Source organism: Phascolarctos cinereus, unplaced genomic scaffold, assembly GCF_003287225.1.
Source record: "Phascolarctos cinereus isolate Bilbo 61053 unplaced genomic scaffold, phaCin_HiC Scaffold_3;HRSCAF=262, whole genome shotgun sequence".
Lineage (NCBI taxonomy): Eukaryota > Metazoa > Chordata > Mammalia > Diprotodontia > Phascolarctidae > Phascolarctos > Phascolarctos cinereus.
The window spans coordinates 73,061,171-73,083,028 of NW_027555736.1; the positions used below are offsets into that span (position 1 = coordinate 73,061,171).

A 21,858-nucleotide genomic window follows, 5' to 3' on the forward strand; every position below is an offset into this window, starting at 1 on the left:
GAGGACTTTATCTAGATCTCCCATCCCTGTCCCAGTCTGCTTTGTACCTTGTTTACATATGCTAATCTGACTTAGCCCACAAGGTCCACTGTGTCAGCCACGTCCTTGAATAGAGCTGTAAGGGTTAAGGTTTGAGCCAAGAAAGGAGGTAACACATCATTTGGTTGATTAACTTTATTGGTAAGACTGCTCATTAGGAGCATAGATACTCTGCCTAGTCACTTCTGGCCACCAAACAGATGAATGCCCTGGGGTACACCGAGTCACAGGGCCTGCGTCTGCCAGGAACCAGCTCTCTCCCACTACTTGGCTTAACATTCAGCTGGATGGCTGGTAGTTAAGGTGTTCGGTGTTAAGCTCGGTCTGAAGTCCACCACCTCTGCTGAAGATCCTCTGTCCTTAATCCACCTTGGGAACTGCTGTCCAAGGTAAGGTAACACAGTGAGCTGGACAAACGTTTCTAGTGTGATGGGGAAGGGCGGAGGGGTATAGAAGTGATGCCACCCCCAACAACAGCTAGCTGATGCAATCCCAGGAGATGATGGGCAGGTAACAGAAGTAAGGAGGTGGCAAAACAAAATCCTGAAGACGGGTCGGCATCCTGGTGCCTTCATGAAGTAAAATGTGAAAGTTCTCCACAGTGGGATTAGAGGGCCAGTTTTCTATTGGCTGGCCAAAGACTGGCCATGCACCTGTCAGAGTCCTGCAGGAGAGCCACTCATTCTTTAAGAGCACATCACAGGGGACAGAGAAGAAAGCCAACTGCGGAATAGTCCTGGAGGGTAAAACTCCAGCTATGGAGAGCCCAGGAGAGCAACTCAAAACAGAAACACCATTTCGGGGAAGAGGAGAGCCACAGTGTGAGGACATCAAGAAGAGAAAGGACCCTGGTGCCCTGAAGTACCAGGGGCACAAGTTTCCATGCATATCCCCCATGTGTATGCCTCATTATCAACATACTCTGTTTGTGTCCACCCCTATACCTTGTCTGCCATGTGTCCTTGTGGGAGAGATCAGGAAAGGTTTATGGGGAGAATATGTTGTAGCTCCTGTTCTTACAATGCAATCTTTTTTTTGGGGGGGGCAGTGCAATTGGGGTTAAGTGACTACCCCAGGGTTATACAACTAGTAAGTGTCTGAGGCCAGGTTTGAACTCAGGTCCTCCCGCCTCTAGGGCCAGTTCTATCCACTGGGCCACCTAGCTGCCCCTCTGTGATGTAATCTTATGCCTTTGCTTTGAGCTACTTGTGTCTACTATCTATTTACCCTTATATGTGTGCTTGGTGGGGGACACAGGAGCTATAGTTTTAAGGGTACAGGCCCACAGAACACTTTTGAATCTGAAAGTAGTCACCTCCTGGGGATCCAACCCATGAATCTCTTGAATGCCAAGTTGTGAAGGTAACACAAAAGGGATGTTACCCTAAGCATGTTTATCAGCCAAAGTTGCAATCCTGAAACACTATGGAGAATTCTAATAGTTCCCTAATGGTGTTTCTAAAGGGTGTGCTGTTCGGGTTACATTACAAACAAGCCAGTCAGGGTACAAAATTATAAATCAATCAGATTGCACAATTATAGCCTCAAACTTAAAGACAGTGTTCATCAGGCACGTCTGCCTTTGTTAAGGGTCCTATCTGGACCAAGTGAGGGACAGAAGCACCAAAAAAAGGAGCAGTTTCTGCAAGTGTGAGTGTCTCACAAGGGAGAGTATGACAAAGCACGAAGCAAACAACCTGGGGAAAACACACTTCATAAAAACCTGGTATGGCTTGCATGAACTGATGCTGAGTGAAGTGAGCAGAACCAGGAGAACATTGGACACAGGGACAGCCATGTTGTGCGCTAACTTTCATAGACTTGGCTTTTCTCAGTGATGCAAGAATCTAAGACAACTCCAAAAGCCTTATGATGGAAAACGCTATCCAGATCCAGAGAAGGAGCTATGGAGTCTGAATGCAGATCGAAGCATACTGGGGTTTTTTTTCTTTCTCATGGTTTTTCCCTTTTGTTCTGATTCTTCTTTCACAGTATGACTAACATGGAAACATGTTTAATATGATTGTACATGTATAGCCTATATCAGATTGTATGCCGTCTTAGAGAACAAGGAGCAGAGGGGGAAAGATTTAGAACTCAAAATGTTATAAAAGTGAATGTTGAAAACTAAAAATAAATTAATAAAATTCAAATTAAAAATATACTTCATAGCTCACAAAGGTTAAAAGGGCCAAGGCTATGTGTGGGCTGCAGTCATATCATACCCCTCCATTGCTCTTTGAATGCAGGAATTGCTGTTTTTTCATCTTTGTATTCCTGGCTTCTGGCACTGAGCACAGATATTTAATAAAGTTGACCTGACTTGAATTAGCTGAGAATAGAGAGATTGTATGAGAGCAGCTCTTAACTTGGGGTCCAGTAGTTAGGCTTCAGAAGGGTCTCCCATGGGCTTGATGGAAAAGAAATACATCCTTATTTTCACCAACATCTAACTGAAACTTAACATTTCCCTCAGTTATGAGTAGAGGCAATAAAATATTATCCCGAAGGGTTCATAGGCTTCATCAGACTGCCCAAGGGGCCATGACCCAAAAAAGGGCTCTATGACTAAGTCACTATAATTCACTCCATTTTGCATCTGCTGCTCTGCCTGGTTTCAACCCCACTAAACAAGAGGGAACCTCCTAGGTTAAGCTCATCTGTTCTAAACCAACCACCTTGCAGCTAACTCAAGCCTCTCCCCTCTAAGTGGAAGGCCTCCCAATACCTTCCTTTATAGAGGGCAGAAAGTGGACTCTCAGCTCACTACACTTTGCCTCTGCTGCCCTGCCTGGTTTCAGCTCTACAGAACAAGATGACCGCAGGCCAGTTAACCCCTGGTATCCCCCTTCCCCTTTCCTGCCTTCTTTTGTGTGCTGTCTCCCCCTTTAGATTATAAACTCCTTGAGGGCAGGGATTTCTTTTTATTAATTGTATCCCCAGCACTTAGCTCAGTGCCTGGCACATAGTAGGCACTTAATAAATGTTTATTGGGTTGGTTTCTATTTCTCTGGCTTTCTCAAAGGGTGGGAAAAGAGGATGGGGAGAGAAAGAATTTGTAACAGAAAATAAAATTTTAAAAAAGAAAGAAAGTTACCTGGGGCACTGAGAAATTAAATTACTTGCCCAGGGTCATACAGCCAGTATGGATCAGAGGCGGGATTGGTTTTTGTTTTTTACAATCTCATTACAATCATTTTTATTCTCGTCTGTTTATTTGGACTTTTGCATTCATTGGTTTTTACAATTTTTTTGTTTCTGTTTTGCTTTTTGGTGAGGTAATGGGGTTAAGTGACTTGCCCAGGATTACACAGCTAGTGTCAAGTGTCTGAGGCCGCATTTGAACTCAGGTCCTCCTGACTCCAAGGCTGGAGTTCTATCCACTGCACCACTTAGCTTCCCCCAGAGACAGAATTTGAACCCAGGTCTTCTGGACCTTGAGACAGTCCTCTACCCAGCACTGCTTCTCTTGACAACAACATTGGCCTGGAACCAGCAAGATTGAACTTAACAAGGAGAAGATCGCTCAGGTTTGAATGGTGAGTCAGCAAGCCCTGCTAGGTCCCATCGAGCTGGAGAGGCTTCCAGCACAGGACTCTGTCCAGGGACTACTTGGCTGAGTCCAGAGGCTCATCACCACTGATTACAGGGGGCTGATTTTATTTATTTGGGGGGTAGGGTCTTTTATCTGCGTCCTGAGCCATAGAGTGATTACAAGGTGTATGAGAAAAGGGAGAGCTCACCCTGACCAAATCACAGATCCTAAAGTACTGAAAAAGCAGGGGGGGGAGGAGGGGAAAGGAGGGAGAAAATTTGAAACTCAAAAATTTTTGAATGAATATTAAAAATTGTTTTTACACACAACTGAAAAAAAGATTTTTTTTAAAAAAGCATAAGTCATGCATATAGCTTATGAAAATAATTACAAAATAAAAGATGACAGAAATGGAACTTGACAACAGCCACTGTAATAATATCTACCATTAGTATAGGGATTTAAGGTTTGCAAAGCACTTTACAAGTTACCTTAGTTGGTTTCACAGCAGCTGGAGGAGGTAGGTGGTGGTGTTATCCCTATTTTGCAGATGTGTAAACAGGCATGCAGAGGTTAAATGCTAGTGTCTGAGGCAGGGTTCAAACTCCGGTCTTCCAGACTCCAAGTCCAAACACACTGTGTACTGTACACTGCACCACCTGGCACACTCTGAGCTGTAGGAGATGTGGGAAAAGAGGAGGATGCTTAGATGATCATTTAGATTAGAGTGAGGCAGCAGTGGTGTGCCCCTGATAGGTTGGGTTGGTTTTTTTTAATCAACACTTTCTTAGGCTATATAAGTAGAAGAATATTGTCCAGATCATTGGAAGTAATAATCTTCCTGTCCTTTCTTCAGGCCATATCTGGGTTGTTGTATTCACCACATTGTTAGAGGGATAGTGATAGCCTAGGATGCATCCAGAGGACAGCCTCTGGGGTAGTGAGGGGTCTAGATGCTCTGTGAAATAGTCAGAGGATCAGAGAGTTAGAGACTTAGAATTGTGATTTCATTGATATAGGGACCTCCCAGGTGAGGAAACTCCCTCTACTAATACAGGTTCTACACTGCCACAATTTGTAGTATTAGAAAGTTGCTTGTGTGGGGCAGCTAGGTGGCTCAGTGGATACAGCACTGGCCCTGAAGTCAGGAGGACCTGAGTTCAAATCCAGCCTTGGACACAGTGACCCTGGGCAAGTCATTTAACCCCATTGCCTAGCCCCCCCCCCGGTTGCCTGTGGCACTGAGAGTTTAAGTGACTTACCCAGGGACATACAACTAATATGTCAGAGAAAGGGATTAAATCGTGATCTTCCTGGCTTTGAGGCCAGCTATCTGTCTACTATACCACAGGTTCTCAAACTTTTTGGTTTCCCTTTATAATCTTAAAAATTGCTGAGGACCCCCAAAGAACTTTTGTTTATGTAAATTAATTATATCTAGTGATATTTTCTGTATTAGAAATTACAACTGATACAATTTAAAACCATTATTTCATTTATAGTGGCAATAATAAACTCAATGCTAACAAATATTTTATGATAAGTAACTATATTTCCAAAACAAAACAAAAATTAGTGTGAAGGTTGCATTGTTTTGCATATTTTTGTAAATCTCTTTAATGTCTGGGTTAATTGAAGACATCGGGGTTCTCATATCTGCTTCTATATTCAATCTGTTACAACATGTTATTTTGGTTGAAGTGGATGAAGAAAATCCAGGCTCATGCAGATGTATAGTTGGAATTCAGAGGAGTATTTTACTGGGCAAATAACATCTTAGTATTATTATGAAAATAGTTTTGACATAGGGAACTCGTCGAAAGATTCCCTCCAAATAAGGAATAATTTTGTTGTTTAATCCTGTCTGATTCTTTGTGATTCTATCTGGGATTTTCTTGGCAAAGATAATGGAGTGGATTGCCATTTCCTTCTGTAGCTCATTTTACAATGAGGAAACTGAGACAAACACAGTTAAATGACTTACCCAGGGTCACACAGCTAGAAAGCATATGAAGCCAGATTGGAACTTACAAAGATGGGTCTTACTGACTCCAGGCCCAGCACTCTATCTCTGTGCCACCTAGCCGCCCTCATAAGGAATGATAGGATTTGGAGCTGAAGGGGCCTTCGGACACCTTTATTCCACACCTTTCATTTTACATATAAGGTAATAGAAGATCAGGGAGTCTTCAGTGACTTGCAGGAACCAGGCTGGTTTTTCTTAGATAAGAGAATGCCAAGGGAAGACACGATAGTTGTCCTCAAATATATGGAGGGTTATGATATGGAAAAGGGCACTGACTTGTTTGAGCAGGGAAAACTGGGTCACACAGGTGGTAGCTTTTGGCTCCACATGAGAATTTCGATTCATAAAATGATGGAACGGTAGAAATGCTGATGTTGTGCACAGCACTTTAAGGTTTGCAAAGTTGCTTGACATATTACCTCATCTGCTCTTCACAATAACCCTGGGAAGTAAATGCTATTATAGAATGCAGGTGTGAGATGGTGAGCCCTCCCAAATACTCCACTATGTAGGCAAAGACTAGATGGCTCTCTGGTTGTTGAATAAGAGTTGAAATTGATGGGCTCAAGGGTCTCTTGGAGTGTGGTACCATTTTGAAAAAGCAATCTCCTCTGGGAATTCTAAGCCTGTGGGTATTCACACCTTACTGCCAATCACTTTGATGCAATAATTAGATTGCTTTCTTCCTGAGATCCACTGAACTGGAGAGGAAAGGGCAAGGGAAGCAGTGGTTGTTGCCAGGGTGGGGAATCTAGGGGAGCTGATTTTAGAGTGTGGGGTGCTTTGGGCAGGTTGCTACAGTGTCAGAGAGGCAGAAGGCATGAGGACGCACAACATCTGGATACCACAAGACAAGAACTGCAAAGAGGAAGGGGAGGGGAGCAGATAGGGAGGAAGCAGGCTTCCCAAAGGCATATTGCAACTACTTTGCCATTTTGCCTAAAACCCAGGTGGTGATAAAAGAAAATTACCTTTTGTGGGGCCTTCTTAGGTGGGCTGTGTTGCCTATTTCAGGAGAAATATAAAGCATGTCACTCATGGTCCATTTTAGTCTAATCCTATAAGAACAAAAGGAAAAGAGAAACAGATAGTCTGGAATATTTCTGTAAAGTATGGTTCTTTGGGGTAGACCTCTATCTAGTCACCTTCTCACTGGACTACATCTCCTAGAAGATATTGGGAGCAAAAAAATACTTGAGAGACTTCCTAGGGGCTATATGTGAGGTATGCCTGTTTGCCGGTCTCTGGAGGGAAACAGGAGGGCAAATACATCATGACAATGGGAAGCCTCTCTCCCCTCTTAAACTTACAGCCCAGGTCTGGGCAGCTCGCTACTGCACTCACCTGCAGAGATATGCAAGCATGAGTTGGACCTTGGTATTGGCGGTGGAGGAGGGTGGCTCGAAACAAATCACAAGTGGGAGGCATGGAGTGATGGAGAAGAAAGCAGCACACACGACCCTGCCCACAAGGGCAAAAGGGGGGCTTCAGGCTGCAGCAGGTGGTCATAAGTCACTGCAGTGATGATCACTAATCTCTCTTTCAGTACGTGGAGACAGGAGACTTATTGAGTAAGTGAACTTCCTTGAAACACAGGGTTTGCCTTGAGGCTTGGAATGTCACATTTTATGATACAAATGGCTAATGTTTCTAGAGTTTCCCATGCTTTTACTAATCAAACTGTTTAACCATAACTTTGAGATTTGTGAGGCTGAAAGACACTTTGGACCTGGAAGGAATAGGTCAGTGGAGGCTGAGCCGGTAAGTGACCAGTCATTATTGGCAAGTGTAGAGCCCCAAAACATAATGGTAAAGGAAAGAATGGTGGGTGACTGCTAGTCAGCTGCCCCCAATGCTGTTGGCAGGAATAAGCAAGTTCTTACAAATGGGGCAGTTAGGTGGTTCAGTGGATAGAGTGCCAGCCCTAGAGTCAGAAGTACTGAGTTCAAATATGGCCTCACACACTTACTAGCTGTGTGACCCTGGGCAAGTCACTTCAGCCTGTTTGCCTCAGTTTTCTCATCTGTCAAATGAGCCGGAGAAGGAAATGGTAAACCCCTACAGTATCTTTGCCAAGACAATCCCCAAAAGGGATCACAAAGACTTGGACGTGAATGACAGCAAAAGGAGAGTAGCAGCTACCCCTTAACGTTTCATTTTGAGAGCTGATGGTTTTTCTTCTTCAGGTATAAGCTCCTAAATTCTCTTTATTCTCTGCAGGGCAAACTACCTGAAGTGAATTATGGGTGTTGTGTTGGCCTTGAAATCATGTCTGCCTCCTGTGCTTACCAGATGAGAGAGCCTGGGTAAATCACTTTACTCTGTTTGCCTCAGTTTCCTCCTCTGTAAAATGGGTATAATAATAGCACCTCCTCCCGGAGCTGTTGTGAGGCTCATATAAGATAATACATGCAAAGGTCTTCTCAAACCTTAAAGCGCTATGTAATTGTGGGCTATTATTATTACCTTGCTTTTATTCTTTATGAAAATCTTACACCTAATCAGACCAGAGTTTCTCCTCCGTAAGGATAATGAACCCATATTCTGCCAAGTTAAAGAGTAATCTCAACTCAGCTTCCACTTCGTGGAGGCCCCACAAAGGGGCACTGGAGAAGTAGAGAGGAACGCAGAAAAAGCAAATTCCCTTTTCAGCGATGGCCCAAAGCCAGATCTGGAGACCAAGGCCTGGAAGAGCTGAGCTCAGAGCTCCACCTTCCTTCCTGCTTTTCTCTGCTCCCTTCTGCCTACAGCCAAGGCAATCCGAAAAAGCAAAGTCCCGGTCCTTCCCAGTGACTGCCGCTGGAAACCAGTTGGAGTTTAAACCCGAGGGGAAAATGAATGCCACAAGCCAGAGGTTAGGAAGGGCCTTTGCTGTCTCTACCACCCTGCACCGGAGACCAGCACCCGCTGCGGCTGGGGGCCATCTGAAGCCGGAATATGACGCCGTGATCATAGGAGCAGGTAAGACAGCTGCAGCACGAGCCTGGAGGGGAGCAAGGCCTTGGAACTAGACGTTTTCTTTCCCTGGTTCCTTTCCCCCTTTAATATACAACAACCCTGCACAGAGTCTGGGGAAGATAGTCTGGATTCAAAAGTCACTGGCCATTTTCCTAAGGTTCCCAATGTTTTAGTGTTTTGTTTTGTTTTGTTTGGAATAAGAGGAACCTGAAAAATCTGATTGACAGTGAGGTGGAAACTGGGACCCCTTGGCTGCTAATATCAGAGACCAGTGTGGAGAGAGAGTTGAGGTGGAAGCCAGAAGACCTGGATTCTCATCCCAGCCCTGCTATTAACTCAGTTTGTGACAATGGGTGGGTGACTCAGCCTCTCTTAAAGATTTGGGCATGGTGGGCAGGCAGAAGGATGAAGCAGGAAGGCCTAGGTTTGCTGTAGTGATCTCTTCTTTAGCTGCTTCCTTTTCACATAAAGGAAAAATTCCCCTGGAGCATTATGGGCCATTCCTAGGGAGGTCATGCCAACAGGCTCCTGCTTGCCAAGTAGGGCACACTCCCTCTCTCAAAATTGTTTGTGGCAAGGTTACTAAGGAGTGAGCATTGGATTTGGAGTCTGGAAGACCTGAGGTCAAATCCCACATCTGATATTTACTAGCTATGTGACTTTGTGCAAATCTTCTCTATATTCTTTAAACATCTTTGAACTGAGTATGATAATGCCTGAGGCACCCACCCCTCAGCATTATTATGAGGTTCAAATGAGATAAGGTAAGCGAAGTACTTTGAAAACCTTAAAATGCAGCTAGGTGGCCAAGAGGGCTGGGTCTGGAATCCAGAAGACCTGAGTTCAAATGTGACCTCAGATGCTCACTGGCTGTGTGACCCTGGGCAAGTCACTTTACCCTGTTTGCCTGAGTTTCCTCATCTGTAAAATGAGCTGGAGAAGGAAATGGCAAACCACTCCAGTATCTCTGCCAAGAAAACCCCAAAGGGGGTCACAAAGAGTCAAACATGACTAAACAACAACAAACCTTAAAATATTGTATAAGTGATTATGCAATATCTTGTTATTAATATCTTGGTTATTAACTATTAATAATAGCTGGCATTTGTATGGTACTTTACATGCATTATCTCATTTGAGCTTCAAACAGCCCTTTGAGGTAAGTATGTAAAGTGTCAGTATCCCCATTTTATGGATGAGAAAACTGAGGCCCCTAAAAAAAAGATTGCACATGGTCACACAACCAGTGTCAGACTTAGGATGCAGTTAACCAGTGCTAAAAGCTCTTGTATCTCCCTCAGAGGGTTATTATGAGGCTCAAATAATGTCAGGAAAATGAAGCACTTTGCAAACTTGAAAACGTTGTATGCATGTTGGTGATTATTAATAACTTGGCTGTTAATTATTAATAATAACTCAATAACAATTGATCATTTTTAGGAATAATAACTGACATATACAAAGTTTTATATACATGATCTCATTTAAGTTCCACAAGAAACCCCATGAGGTAGGTGTTGATATTCCCATTTTACAGATGAGAAAACTGAGGCCAACAAAAAAACCCCCACATTTTCCTATGAACCCAGAGCTAGTATGAGAGTCAAGATGCTCCTAAGATACTGCTAAATGGTGCCTGTGGAAGACAGTATTTCTTTGTACTTACATAGCAGGAGGGAAGTGGAAGGATGGCCCCCAGGCAGAATTATGAAGTTGTTGTCCTCTTCCAGACAACACCCTCCACCCCCACCCCCTTTAGGGCCTTTCTGGTTCCCAATCCTCTCCCTCTAGGAAAAGAGAAAAGGAGCTGAGGTTATTATTTGAACTCAGCCATGGCGGAATTGGTTTCCATGGTTACCTCTCCTTCACACTTGCATTTTCAGTCTTTTCTCTCTAACTATGGGACAAAATGCTTCTTCTGCCTGAAAGGCATTTTGAGTATTTAGCAATCAGGTAAACAGAGATCTGGAGACCAAATTCTTCTCCTAAGTGTCTCCAGTGCAGATGCTCCCCTAAAACTGGGGCTGGGCTAGTTGTACTATCTGAAAGTTCGTGCCCTGGAACAATACGATCTGAGGAAACTTTCTGAGCATCCTTTTGCCTTATGCCCTTACTTCAGAACCTAGAGCCTTCCATCATGACAAGAATTCCCTCCTCTCTCTTTCCTTTGCTGCCCCAGCCTGGTCACCCCTACTCCCTCTACTAATCCTGATAGCTGTCCTCCCTGCGTCCCAACATGCCCAGATACCAAAGCATGGGACAGAAGGCCTAGGCTCAGCTCCCAGTTCTGCCATTTACTAGCTGTATGACCCTTGGTGAGGAGCTTCCCCTCTCCAGGCCTCAGTTTCCTCATCTGTACATCGAGGAAGTGAAACTAAATAAACTTAAAGGCTGTGAATCTCAGGATTTTAGCAGACTGAAATTTCGCTCAATATGAGTTAACAGTATGACATGCAAAAAAAATAGATCTAAAATAGTGTGTGGTGTGTGTGTGTGTAATTGGATCTTGTTGTTCAGTCATTTCAGTTGTATCTGACTCTTTATGACCCCATTTGGAGTTTTCTTGGCAAAGATATTGAAGTGGTTTGCCATTTCCTTCTCCAGCTCATTTTACAGATGAGGAAACTGAGGCAAACAGGGTGAAGTGACTTGCCTAGGGTCACATAGCTAATTGGCTACATTAAAAAGAATAAAGGAAATAATAGTCCTTATTATCTTGTATTTGTATCCTCAGCATTTCGAATGGTGCCTGAGACATGATAAATGTTTAATGAAGTCTTTATCTATCTATGTTGTGAAAGGAATTCCTGCTAAGGTTTGGGTTGGTTTTGTGACCTCTGCGATTCTCTAGTTCACGGCTTTGGTTCTCCCTTCCTCATCTTATCCACCCCTACATCATGGTGACATTTTGTCAATTTGATCATTTCTAGGGTAGGCCATTTAGCATCTCAGGTTTCCCTCTGAGTTTCAGCTGAACAAAATCCCAGGGCACCTGGGTGAGAGAGAGGAAGAGAGACAGAGAGAGACAAAGAGAGACAGAAAGACAGACAGACAGACAGACAGACAGACAGACAGACAGACAGAGAGCTCTGATAGGCCTATTCCTCAAGTCTTCCTCAATCAGTAGGGATGGAATAAAAAATATAATAGGAAGCCTTAGTCTTGGGCTGTTGGTGGTAAGAGGAAGGATGTATGAATTTAGAACTAGCTATAGGACATTGGATCCAGGTAAGGGCTTTGTCGTTTAAACCAGTGACTAGCTAAGTATGGAGAAACTCATCACTAGTAGGCTGGCCACTTAGTGATGGATTCTTTGGTCATGGCAAATAATGAGAAAAATATAAAATGGCTCCTCCTTCTGTAGTAATGGCAACCAAGTGGTAGAAAAGGGGGCAGAAGGTACTAAGAATCACATGGTTTTTAGACCATCTATAAACATTTACTAATTCGTTGGTGTTCTAAATATGAGTTCATTGTCCAAAGTAAACATGCTACCAGAGGAACTTACCCAGATCATTCTTGGCATTCTCATTACAAATTAAACGAAGAAGGAGGGAAGTTGCAGTTAAATGGAAAGATGTGGGGAGCCTAATTATGGAATTGAATGAGTTGGTTTTATCAGTCATACAAAGGCAACAAGAAACCAAGAAACATCGTTCCATGGAACATTTGGTAGGGTCATCTGGTTTTTACAGTGCTCATGAAAGGTATTTGCAAAAGGACCACCATGAAAATAATCGCGGGTTAACACCAACGTCCTTTGCAGAGGACAAAGAGGAGGCAAAACTCTCCAACAAACTTGATAAGACCCTGCAAATTAAATCAATATATGTTTTAATACTTGGTGACTTCAGTGAAAAAGTAGGAATAGATGAGGATGGTGAGAAATATATTGGAAAACATGGATCAGAAGGAAGTAATGAAAGAGGACAAAGATTAGTAGCCTACTCAGGACCTTCGTGCCCATAGGCCAATTAGGTATATTTTTTTAAAGAAAGAATTTAGCAGGATGTGAATGTGGCAAACACCAAATAATATCACCAAAAAATGTAATTGTATTTAAACAGATAGTAAATTACTTGTTCCCAATGTAGAAGTTGTTCAACTTGTTCAACTTGTACCAGTGTAGAAGTCATTTCTCAATCAGTTGTAAGTGTATAGCTAGATCACCCAGTTATTAGCACAAAAATCAAAATTAATATAAGGCTAAAAGAATTAAAAAGAGAAAAAGATAAAATGTAAAACAAAGCTTTAGCTCCATTCTCACTTATTTAAATATGTTGAAAAATGGTTGGAAAAAAGTCCATAGGCACAAATAACTGCAATAATTTCATGCAGAAGTTTAACCAACAATAAAGGGACTCGAATTGTCTAAAGACATCCGAGTCAGAAAACACTTGACTCTCTGACCAAATGGAGAGACATGACATGCAAAAGGAACAGCAGTTCATAATATAAACTTGTTTGTCAAATCCTATAGATATGAGGGAAGATTTGTATTGCCTCAGTTTTGCCTCAAGAAACAGAAGCAACGAAGAGTAAAATTAGTTTAAAAACAGCTTGCCAAGAGACTCAACTAAACAGATATCCCGAAGGCACTTAGAGTTGAAAAGGGAAGGAGGACAATAAGCAAAAGAAAAATGGCAAAAGGAGGGGTAAAAATGAAAGTGATATAAAAAGATTTTTATATCCAACTTTTTTCACCACTGAGCCTTGAACTCTGCCATCCCAGTCCTGGACACGCTTCTAGAAGAGCTGGGCTGAGGCCAAGGAGAACGAAGATGGGAAAGCAGCTGAGTTAGATCAAGCTTGTGAGGAGGAGAGCTGTTCTGGAGACAACACAACTGTGAGAGAGCATTAGGGGTCCATTCAAAGATAAATGGAGGATCTGAAGATACCAGAGGCACAGGGAGAAAAAATCATTAACCTCATTAATAGTGAAAAAGATTCCCAAGACAGAACACCAGCAGCTACCAACCTCTATGTCTACTTCCCCAGCTTTATACAATGGTTATGAAAATAATGTGTCAAGGGCATCCTCAGGAAAGGCATGAATAAGGGATGGGCAGACTTTCACAGGTAATGTTCCAGAGAAGAATGTATCTTCACCATCATACAACTGACTAAAAGATGTGGAGATACAGTATCCCACTGTGCTTATTATTTGTTGCTTATTTTTAAAAATATGTTTGTTTCAATAGAGCAAAGTTGCCTTAGAGGTTCTCTTCTACCATAATTTCTGGGGTGCAATTAAAGAAGTCTGTGGGGGGCAGGGGATCACATCTCTGACAAATATACATTAAGAAAATAGAAAGAGAGGCTTAATGGACTAAACATGCATTTTAAAAAATTAAAATGCCAATAAACAAACCTAAAATAAGCACAAAAGAGATATTAAAAATTACAGGAAGATAAACTGGAAATCAAAAGATTATATAAGTGATCAATAAAACTAAAAGCTGTTTCCTTGAAAAGACTAATAAAATTGATAGTAGACCTTAGTCAATCTGATGAAAAAATAAGAGGGCAGAATATCAACAAAATAGCAAATCAACGTAGTGAAATCTCTCTCTCTCTCTCTCTCTCTCTCTCTCTCTCTCTCTCTCTCACACACACACACACACACACACACACAAAATAAAATAATTATCAGAACCCACAACATACAGTTATGTGCTAAGAACACTGAGAACACAAAGAAACTAGAGGAATATCTTCAAAAATATAAAATGCCAAACAAGACCAAATAGAGATCTTAAGCGATCCAATCTCAGAAAAGGAAATAAAACCAGCTGTAAAGGAACTACCTCTTGATCCTGATGGAGTCACAGAAGAGTTCTGTCAGACTTTTAAAGAACAATTAACAACAATATTATACAAATTATTCTCAAAAAATTGAGAAAGAAAACACCCTGCCAGATTCCCTTTTATGAGACAAATATAATCCTAATGCCTAAACTAGGGAAGGATAAAGCACAGAAGGATAAACCACATTATTAATAAATATTGATTCAAAATTTTAAAATTAAACTAAATTAAATTCATTTGGAAAAATAAAAGATCTAGAATATTAAGAGAAAAAAGTAACAGATTGGGACAAAGAATAAACAGTGTTTCTAAACTTCAAGCTATTATAAAGCAGCAGCCATGAAAATCATCTGTTATTAGCTAAAAAAAAAATAGGTAAAGCAATGGAAGAGACTAGACGAAGGAGAATCCAAAATGATGGACCTCAATAACCCAGTGTTTGATAAACTAGAAACATAAATTACTTATGAAAGAGCTCCCTTTTGACAAAAACTGCTGGGAAACCTAACATGTAGTCTGGTAGAAACTAGGTTTAGACCAACACTTTATACCATATCCTACAATCTATTCTAAATGGATGTGACCGCAATATTAAAGAATATACTATTTTAAAAAAGAGAAACAGATTTTATACCTTTCACAGCTACGGGTAAGAGGTGTATTCTTTCATTATTATTATTCCCCTTTTATTTTTTAATAACATTTTATTTTTTCCCAATTACATGCAAAAACAATTTTTAACATTCATTTTTAAAAGTTTTCAGTTCCCAATTCTCCCTTGCCCTCCTTCTCCCTACCCTGAGATAATAAGCAATTTGGTATAGGTTATATCATGCAAAGCATATCTCCGTATTAGTCATGTTGTAAAAGAAAGCACAAACAAAAACACACACATATATATACACAAAGTGAAAAATAGCATACTTCAATCTACATTCAGACTCCATCAGTTCTTTTGTTAGAGACATATTCTTAATGAAACAAAACCTAGAGCTAGTTACAGAAGATAAAATAGTTTATAGTTTCAGGTCAAATCACTAACTGCTTTTCTATACTTTCCCTTCTTTCTCACTATCTGCCCTTCCTGTCCATCGGCTTGGTATCTATCTGTATCTTCCACTGAGTAGTCTAGGGACGATCTGCCTTCAACTCTTTTTCATAAGGAAGAAAGAGGGAACAGAATGCCCTAAGCCATGCCACTTCTCCTTAAAAAAAAAAAAAAATTAATGTACCTAGAATACAAAGGGAAGTGATCAAACAAGAAAAAAAAATGTATCAAAGATATTTCTCTGCTAAGGGTTTGGTACTCAAGATATATGAATAATTAATAGGTATCAGATATAAGACCAAAAGCTATTCCCCATTAAATTAGTAGACAAATGATATAACAAACAATTCTCAAAAGAAGAATTGCATACTATTAAGGGCCATAAGAAAATAACAAATGCAAATCAAAGCATCCCTGAGGTTTCACTTCTCGCCTTGCAAACTAGGAAAGATGACAAAACATAGTAATAATCAACGTTGAAGGTGTTATGGGAAGATAGGCACACCAGTGCACTGCTGGTGAAGCTGGATATCAGGACGAGCATTTTGGAAAGCAAATATTATTATACAAATAGAGTGACTAAAATATCTATTCCCTTTGACTTTAAGATTCCATTGCTAGGCTCATACCTCAAGGAAGCTGTTGATAAGAAGAAAGCTTCCCTGTCCACCAAAATGTGAATAGCAGTACTTTTGGTGATAGCAAAGTACTGGAAATTATGTAGATGGCTTTGGTTTGAGAACAGCCAAACAAATTGTGCTACATGAATGTAACGGGATACCATAAGAACTGAATAATGTGATGAATACAGAGAAACACAGAAAGCTCTTCATGAACTGATGCAGAGTAAAGTAAGCAGAGCCAGGAATACAATACACACAATGGCTGCAACATTGTAAGTGGAAAGAACATCCACTAAGAAAATCAAAAGTGAATGTTGCAGAGTCATAAAGAAAGAGCATAGCTCCAAAGAAAAGCTTTGAAATGATACCTCCACCCTACTCCTTTGCAGAGGCGAGAGGTCCACAGTTACTGATCATTGCACATATTTATAGGCTTTTTTCTGGGAGGGAAGTAGGAGGTATACTGAGGGAAATCATGGTGGGTTTTTTTTAAACAAAAACAAAAGACAGCAACTAAAAGTTATTTTTAAAAATGGACTCTTTTCCAACAGGTGTTTCCCATCCATATATCAAATTATTCAAGATCCTTTGAAGATATTACAAAAGAAAGAATCTTCTTGATTTTTTTTGACTGTTAATATCAATAGTAAAAAACAAATTAATATCAAACATAAAACAAAGAGATGTGTGGTCACCTTAGGAGTTCACCACTGTCATGGAGGAAATACAGTGAGGAGTCCAAGCTAAAGAAGGATTCCCTAGGGAAGTTAAACAGTACAGTCCTCCAGATGTCCCTTTTTGAAGATGGCATCATTCTGGGTGCATTAAGCCTCGAGTACTGCAGGTCTTGACGTGGTCTCAAAGAGGTCTGTAGGTCTGTATTCAGGGGTATGATGGAGCCAGCTTGAAGGGGCTTGAGAGAGCTCAGATTTTCACTGTGAGCATTTACACCTCAGGAATCAGCAAATACTACAAATCAGGGCTAGCTTTATTGTTTTGTTGGTTGTCTAGTCTTAAGAAAGTGATGGAAAAAATGTTAATAATGCAGATTAAACTTGAGTGTATCCTGTGTACGTTTTTTTAAAAAGATAGCTGTTAAATATTTAAAAGCACACCTTTGTCTTTAATCACTCAGTAGCATTTGACCTAACCATCCATATAGGTAAAACCAAGTGGATGATCAGTGCTTATTCTTCAGATCATGACATGAAGTTATATGGCATCTATCAGTGTGTGTGTATGTGTACATATATTATATGTATGTAATGTGCGTATATATGTATATACAATACATAATATTGCTCTACCCATTGCTCTATCTAGTTTGTTTTAGCCAGATGGTTTCGAGGACTGCTGCTTTATAATATAGTTTGAGGTTTGGAAATGCTATTTTCCCTTTGTCTCTACCTCTTCTAATCATTTCCCTTTATACCTACATAGACATACACACACACAGAGGCCCTAGTCTTAAGAAGTTCATAGTCTAATGCAAATAACTATGTACAAACAAGACATTTATAGGATAAATGAGGTTAGTCTCATAACTTTCAAATTAAAAAAGAAGTTAGAAATTAAAATATTGATCACAAGGGGGAAAAATTCAGCAAAATTATCCAAATTTCTGGAGTTGGATGGAGATGTGGGAACCGTTACCAAACACACTTCAAGATAAAAGGGGTGCCATTCTCTGCCAGAAAGTAGATTTTCCCAAGAGTAGTCCCATTCTCCATTCATCCCCCCAGCATAAGGGATACTAGAAATGCATACTAGGTGGGAGTTGGACCTAGACAGAAAGGTACAGTGAAAAAGGTTATGGAATCATAAGGCCTGAGTTCTGAAAAATCCCACTTCTGACGTTCTTTACTTGGGGACCTTAGCCAAGTCACTTGTCATTCCTGGGCCTCAGTTTCCTCATCTGTAAAATGAGAGGGTTGAACTGAAACTCAGCTTTCTTGTCTTTGGCTTAGGGCTATGGGAGATCAGAGAGTGTGTCACTTTCTAAAGCTCTTAGTGATGACTGGGCCAAGAACAGCCCAGCAGAATCCCTGAGGACAATGCTTCACTGTCTTCTGATCCATCTCTCTCTTCTTCCCCTCTCCCACCTTCTTGTTGCAGGACACAATGGACTGATTGCAGTGAGTACCACCTGCCTCCAACCATCTTCACCCTGCACCGAGGCAAAGGCCTCTCCAGTTGTGTAAGGCTGAGCTAAAGGGAAAGGAAGAAGATGGAATGAATCCAATAAGAGAAACGACATGGCTAGCTGGGAGTCTATGGGATTCTCCATAGGGTGCTGAACTGCCAAGCCAGCCCTTGGACAATGGGTTAAACTCTAGTCCAAAAGATAAGCACCGGGCGGTTCAGATAAAAAATTCCCAGACTCGTAGGGAATGCGTATGGGGTAAGGAGAAGTGGTATGGCTTAGGGCATTCTGTTCCCTCTTTCTTCCTTATGAAAAATAGAGTTGAAGGCAGATCGTCCCTAGACTACTCAGTGGAAGATACAGATAGATACCAAGCTGATGGACAGGAAGGGCAGACAGTGAGAAGGAAGGGAAAGTATAGAAAAGCAGTTAGGGATTTGACCTGAAACTATAAACTATAAACCTATAGTGGGTTTATGCTAATCTGTAGGAAATACCTTTGAGTATCAACAGATATAATTGAGGACTCCAAATATCATTGAGGTTTCAGGGATTCCTGACCGCTCACAATTGGTTTCTAAGACACCCCCCCAACCCCCTCCCCCAAAAAAACTAAGCAAGAATTAGAGCTATCCAAAGGTGGGTAGATGTCCCATTTTGACACAGACAGTCCTAGGTTTTTTGTTTTAACAACCTGTGATGGGGTAGAAATGTGTCTCTGGAAATGTCCTCTGGGCAGACTTTGCTTTGGGCTACAGTGGTTTCTTTGTGAAATCCCACATGAGAGATATGGTAGGGCACAGAAAAATTGATAGCATGGAGCTGCCTAGAACTTGGAGTCTCAGTCAGCCGTCCTTTCCTGGAGCAGAGAGCTGGCTTGGGAACCAGCTACCTACAGCTTTGTGAGTACCAAGCTTCTTTGCTTTGGAAAGCAATCAAGGTTAAGGAGCCCTAGCACATGTCGGACTGAATTTCACATTTCTTGCTGTTGCCATGGTTACTGGACTCAGCCTAGGAGCTATGGAGAGACTCAAAGAAACTGAGTCATTGCCTCTTATTTTCCTGCCCACTGGTTGGAAATAGGGTAATTAAGATTATTCTAATAGTTCCTGTGGTTCACAGAGTAAGGACTCTTCTACAGCCAGCTTCCTGCAGACCTGGCCTATGCTACCACTTCTCTACCATGTCAGCACTGGGTGTTGGGTATGAAGGAATACCTCTATCCCACTAGAAACGGGCAGTCAGCTGTCCAGCTTCATGCTGGCTCTAAGAAGAAGAGCAACCCCAATAGAATTAACTTTCTAGCTCCAAGCTTACCCCCTGAGAATATCAGCCTACTGTCTGAGCTCAGAGTAAATGAAGACCCAAGAAAGCATCTGCCAGCTTCCAGGAAGTCCAGGTTTTGTCATCTGCCTTACAGATGTAGGGGACTAGTGTAGAAATGCAGGCTATAGCCTCCATGTCCATGGAGCCAGAGCTGACCTCTGGCTTGGGAATGAATGACTTGGGAAGCCCCAGTCTGTTGTCTAAAGGTTAAAGTTTCCATCAGAGATTTTTTGGTCTCTCAGGATATCTATCAATCAACATTTATTAAGCACCTACTATGTGTCAGGCACTGTGCTAAGCACTAAAGGCACAAAAAGAGGCAAAAAGTCCCTGACCTCAAGGAGCTTACAATCTAATGGGGAAGACAACATGTAAACAGATATATACAAAACAAGCTATATACAGGACAAATAGGAAATAATTAAGAGAGGGAAGGCACTGGAATTAAGAGGGGTTGGGACATCACCTCGGACACCCAGTATCGAACAGGATACTCATGGGACATCAACTCCATTCATCAAAGCCCCAAGTTATACAAAAGGATGGAGGAAGGACACAGTATGTTTTCCTATAGGCAGCCTATCTGCAGAGGTTGGGGGTAAACACAGCTGTCCTAGAGAGACGTCACTTGATTGGAGGCGCTGCTGTCACTGAAGAGCTCATCCCAGGTCAGTCCTGAGCAGCCCGAGCAGGTTTGGGGGGTGGTTAGAAGAGAATGCTAGTGGTAGCTTGCACTCATCTCCATCTGCTTCTATTCTAGGTTTTAAATTCTCCAGAGCTTCTTACCTCCTCAGCCTTCTGCGGCCCCAGATTTACAAAGACTTGGAGCTGAAGGTAATGTTCCCAGACAAAATGCAGATCCAGACAAAATCACACCTACAAAGTGCTGACTAGTAGAGTTTCAGGATAATAACGACAACAATAATAACGACATTTATGTGCCCCTTTAAGGTTTACAAAACACTGCATATATTATCTCATTCCTGAGGGAGGAAAAATTGAAGAGTAGAGGTAGCAGCATTTATCCCAAAACAACAGCCTACCTGCTTATCCCAGAGGAGAGCCAATAGGCCTAGGGTTTCTTTTCCCACTATCACTTTTTTTTAAATAAAAATTTCATTTTTTCATTATGAGCTTAATCATCAACAAACACACATGTTTGTTTACAAAGAATGATGAGAAAGAGGCGTGTATAAGAAACTATGAGCTTCTGTTGCCATTATTATTAATATTAGATGTTAAATTGAACAAACAGCAGTTTAGTTCCTACCTTTATCACTTTTCTGGGCTTATTTTCTCCCTTTTAAGGACTGTGCCCTGGCCTCCTCCTTTTTCTGGTTCTTCCTTCTTCCCTCTGCTAAATAGTTAGCCTATGTATCCCGAGCCTGTTTGTGACCTCGTTATGACTCTGGATACTGTTAACTCATCATGGCTCCTTGGACAGGAAGTCTGAACCCCATAGGGCTTTTATCTCTCCCCCGGCTCCTCCCCATCCCACTCTGACCCTTTTCTTCTCCTTCCAAAAAAGCTTCATCTTTGATCCCACTGCCATAGAACAGCTCTGCCTCCCTCCCTGCCTGCCTGTTTAACTCCTGTACATGTTTGGTCATCTAATGTTTGACAATTTCCTTCAATCAACCAATGAGACAACACACATTTATTAAGCATCTACTGCGTGCTGGACACTATGTTAGACTCTGAGTCTACAAATACAAAGAATGAATTAATATTTGCCTTTTTTTTTGGCTCCTCTAGTCTTTTGTGATAAAAAAAAAAACAAATCTGCACAGGCAGCTGTCACATTACCTCAGATTTTGCTGCAAAGGATAGAAACTTGTTAGGATTGATGTTGTGAGGTTGCACACTTTTTTCACGTGCACACACACACACACACACACACACACACACACACAGCCCTCCGATGCCAGAGATAGCTTCAGGTTACTCTTCCTCCTTTGCCCTGCCTCCTCCCACCTCCCCACACCCATATCCATCTTCTGCCACCACAGATTTTGACTGGGCTAACAGGTTGATTAGTGACCATCAGTCACTCTCTATCACTAGGCCAGCTGCAGAAATGTAAGGTAGCTTAGCTCCTTGGTGCCTCGGAACAGAGGCCCGCAGCCTCCGGGCAGAGGCTTGCAGTGTTCCCTGGGAATGGTAGATAGCAGAGACTTCTTCGCTCTCGGCATTACCACCGTCTCCAATGCTCTGATGAGAACCTCAGAGTCGTCGCGCTTGGGCAGCTGCTGGTCATGTGGCCAGTCTCTGAGCGCCTCCTGCCCACCTACTACTGCTCCCCACTTCTTCTTTGGCTCATTAGTCCCTTCTCTTCAGTACAGATGTTTCCCT

General features: G+C 41.7%; 1 protein-coding gene and 1 long non-coding RNA gene across 3 annotated transcripts in view; one reads left to right on the plus strand and one right to left on the minus strand.

Annotated features, from left to right (window-relative positions):
- Positions 1–156: 156 nt before the first annotated feature.
- On the minus strand, positions 157–20,892 carry LOC110215372 (uncharacterized). Of its 2 annotated transcripts, XR_002326493.2 has the most exons (4): positions 20,777–20,892; positions 6,572–6,658; positions 4,066–4,248; positions 157–419 (listed from the first exon to the last, which is right to left on the minus strand). It is a non-coding gene; the product is annotated as an uncharacterized LOC110215372 (long non-coding RNA). The 2 variants fall into 2 exon arrangements; XR_013485219.1 differs by lacking the exon at positions 6,572–6,658.
- Positions 8,240–21,858, plus strand: part of PYROXD2 (pyridine nucleotide-disulphide oxidoreductase domain 2) — a 38,643-nt gene continuing 25,024 nt past the window's right edge. Inside the window, exons 1-4 of the mRNA XM_020996753.1 lie at positions 8,240–8,561; positions 18,153–18,172; positions 20,081–20,174; positions 20,267–20,340. Of these exons, the coding sequence (XP_020852412.1) occupies positions 8,255–8,561; positions 18,153–18,172; positions 20,081–20,174; positions 20,267–20,340 (495 nt within the window). The 5' untranslated portion in view covers positions 8,240–8,254. The remainder of the gene's footprint in view (positions 8,562–18,152; positions 18,173–20,080; positions 20,175–20,266; positions 20,341–21,858) is intronic.